This window comes from Plasmodium gaboni, chromosome 1, assembly GCF_001602025.1.
Source record: "Plasmodium gaboni strain SY75 chromosome 1, whole genome shotgun sequence".
NCBI classification, from domain to species: domain Eukaryota; phylum Apicomplexa; class Aconoidasida; order Haemosporida; family Plasmodiidae; genus Plasmodium; species Plasmodium gaboni.
In genome coordinates, this window is record NC_031481.1 from 263,166 (window position 1) to 264,134 (window position 969).

The following is a 969-nucleotide window of genomic DNA, read 5'->3' on the forward strand; positions in this document are numbered from 1 at the left end:
ATCTTTTGCCCTCTTTATTTCGTTTTCACTCTTATTCTCATCCTATCATACAAATAAAAATATATATATATATAAATGTATATATGTATTATATTTTATAAAACGACATAACCTTTTGCAGAAGAAATATATATATATATGTTTATATGTTTATATATTTATTTATTACCTTAAGGGTGTTTAATTTGCCTCTTAATTCCTTTTCTTCCTCTTCGTAGAATATTAATTCCTTCAAAAGTCTTCTCACAGCGGCATGATTAATTTTCAAAACTTTTAATTCCATTTCCATATATTCCATTTTAAGATATAAATTAATAATTATATATATTTTATATATAGATAATATATAAAAAAAAAAAAAAAAAAAAAAAAAAAAAATTATCTCAGTATTTATATTTTTCCACAAAGCGTAAATATAATATATATATATATATATAGTATATAATATATATTATTTATTTTATAATTGTAGGTAATTATAAATTTATAAACATATAAATAAAATGTATTATATAATATATATTTTATATTTAGTAATTTCCTGTTTTTTTTTTTTTTTTTTTTTTTTTTTTTCAATTAAATTATTTAATAATATTTTCATATGAATATTATATATATATATATATATATATTTTTTATTTTTGCAAATGGATCATTTATTTATAAAATTGTGAATTTTATTATGCATGACCTTAAAATGATTTATATATATATATATAATGTCTTTAAAAAGAAGTACTTAAAATTATTAAAATAATGCATACATACAATACATTAGAAAAATATTACGAGCATATATAATTCATAATATTATATATATATTTTTAAATACGCATAAATACAAAATGGTATTAAACGCGACATTATCTTTTTTTTTTTTTTTTTTTTTTTATCACTTAATTATTTTACTATGTTAAATATATACATATATGCATATACATTCTACAAGATATTGTTTCATATTCCTAC

At 15.7% G+C, this 969-nt stretch overlaps 1 protein-coding gene across 1 annotated transcript; it reads right to left on the reverse strand.

Annotated features, from left to right (window-relative positions):
• Positions 1 to 298, reverse strand: PGSY75_0109400 (putative tubulin-specific chaperone a; the record flags this gene model as incomplete). Its single annotated transcript, XM_018783647.1, has 2 exons — positions 1 to 42; positions 170 to 298. Coding segments are annotated over 2 exons (171 nt in total), but the record flags the coding sequence as incomplete, so codon positions are not given.
• Between the last annotated feature and the right edge of the window lie 671 nt (positions 299 to 969).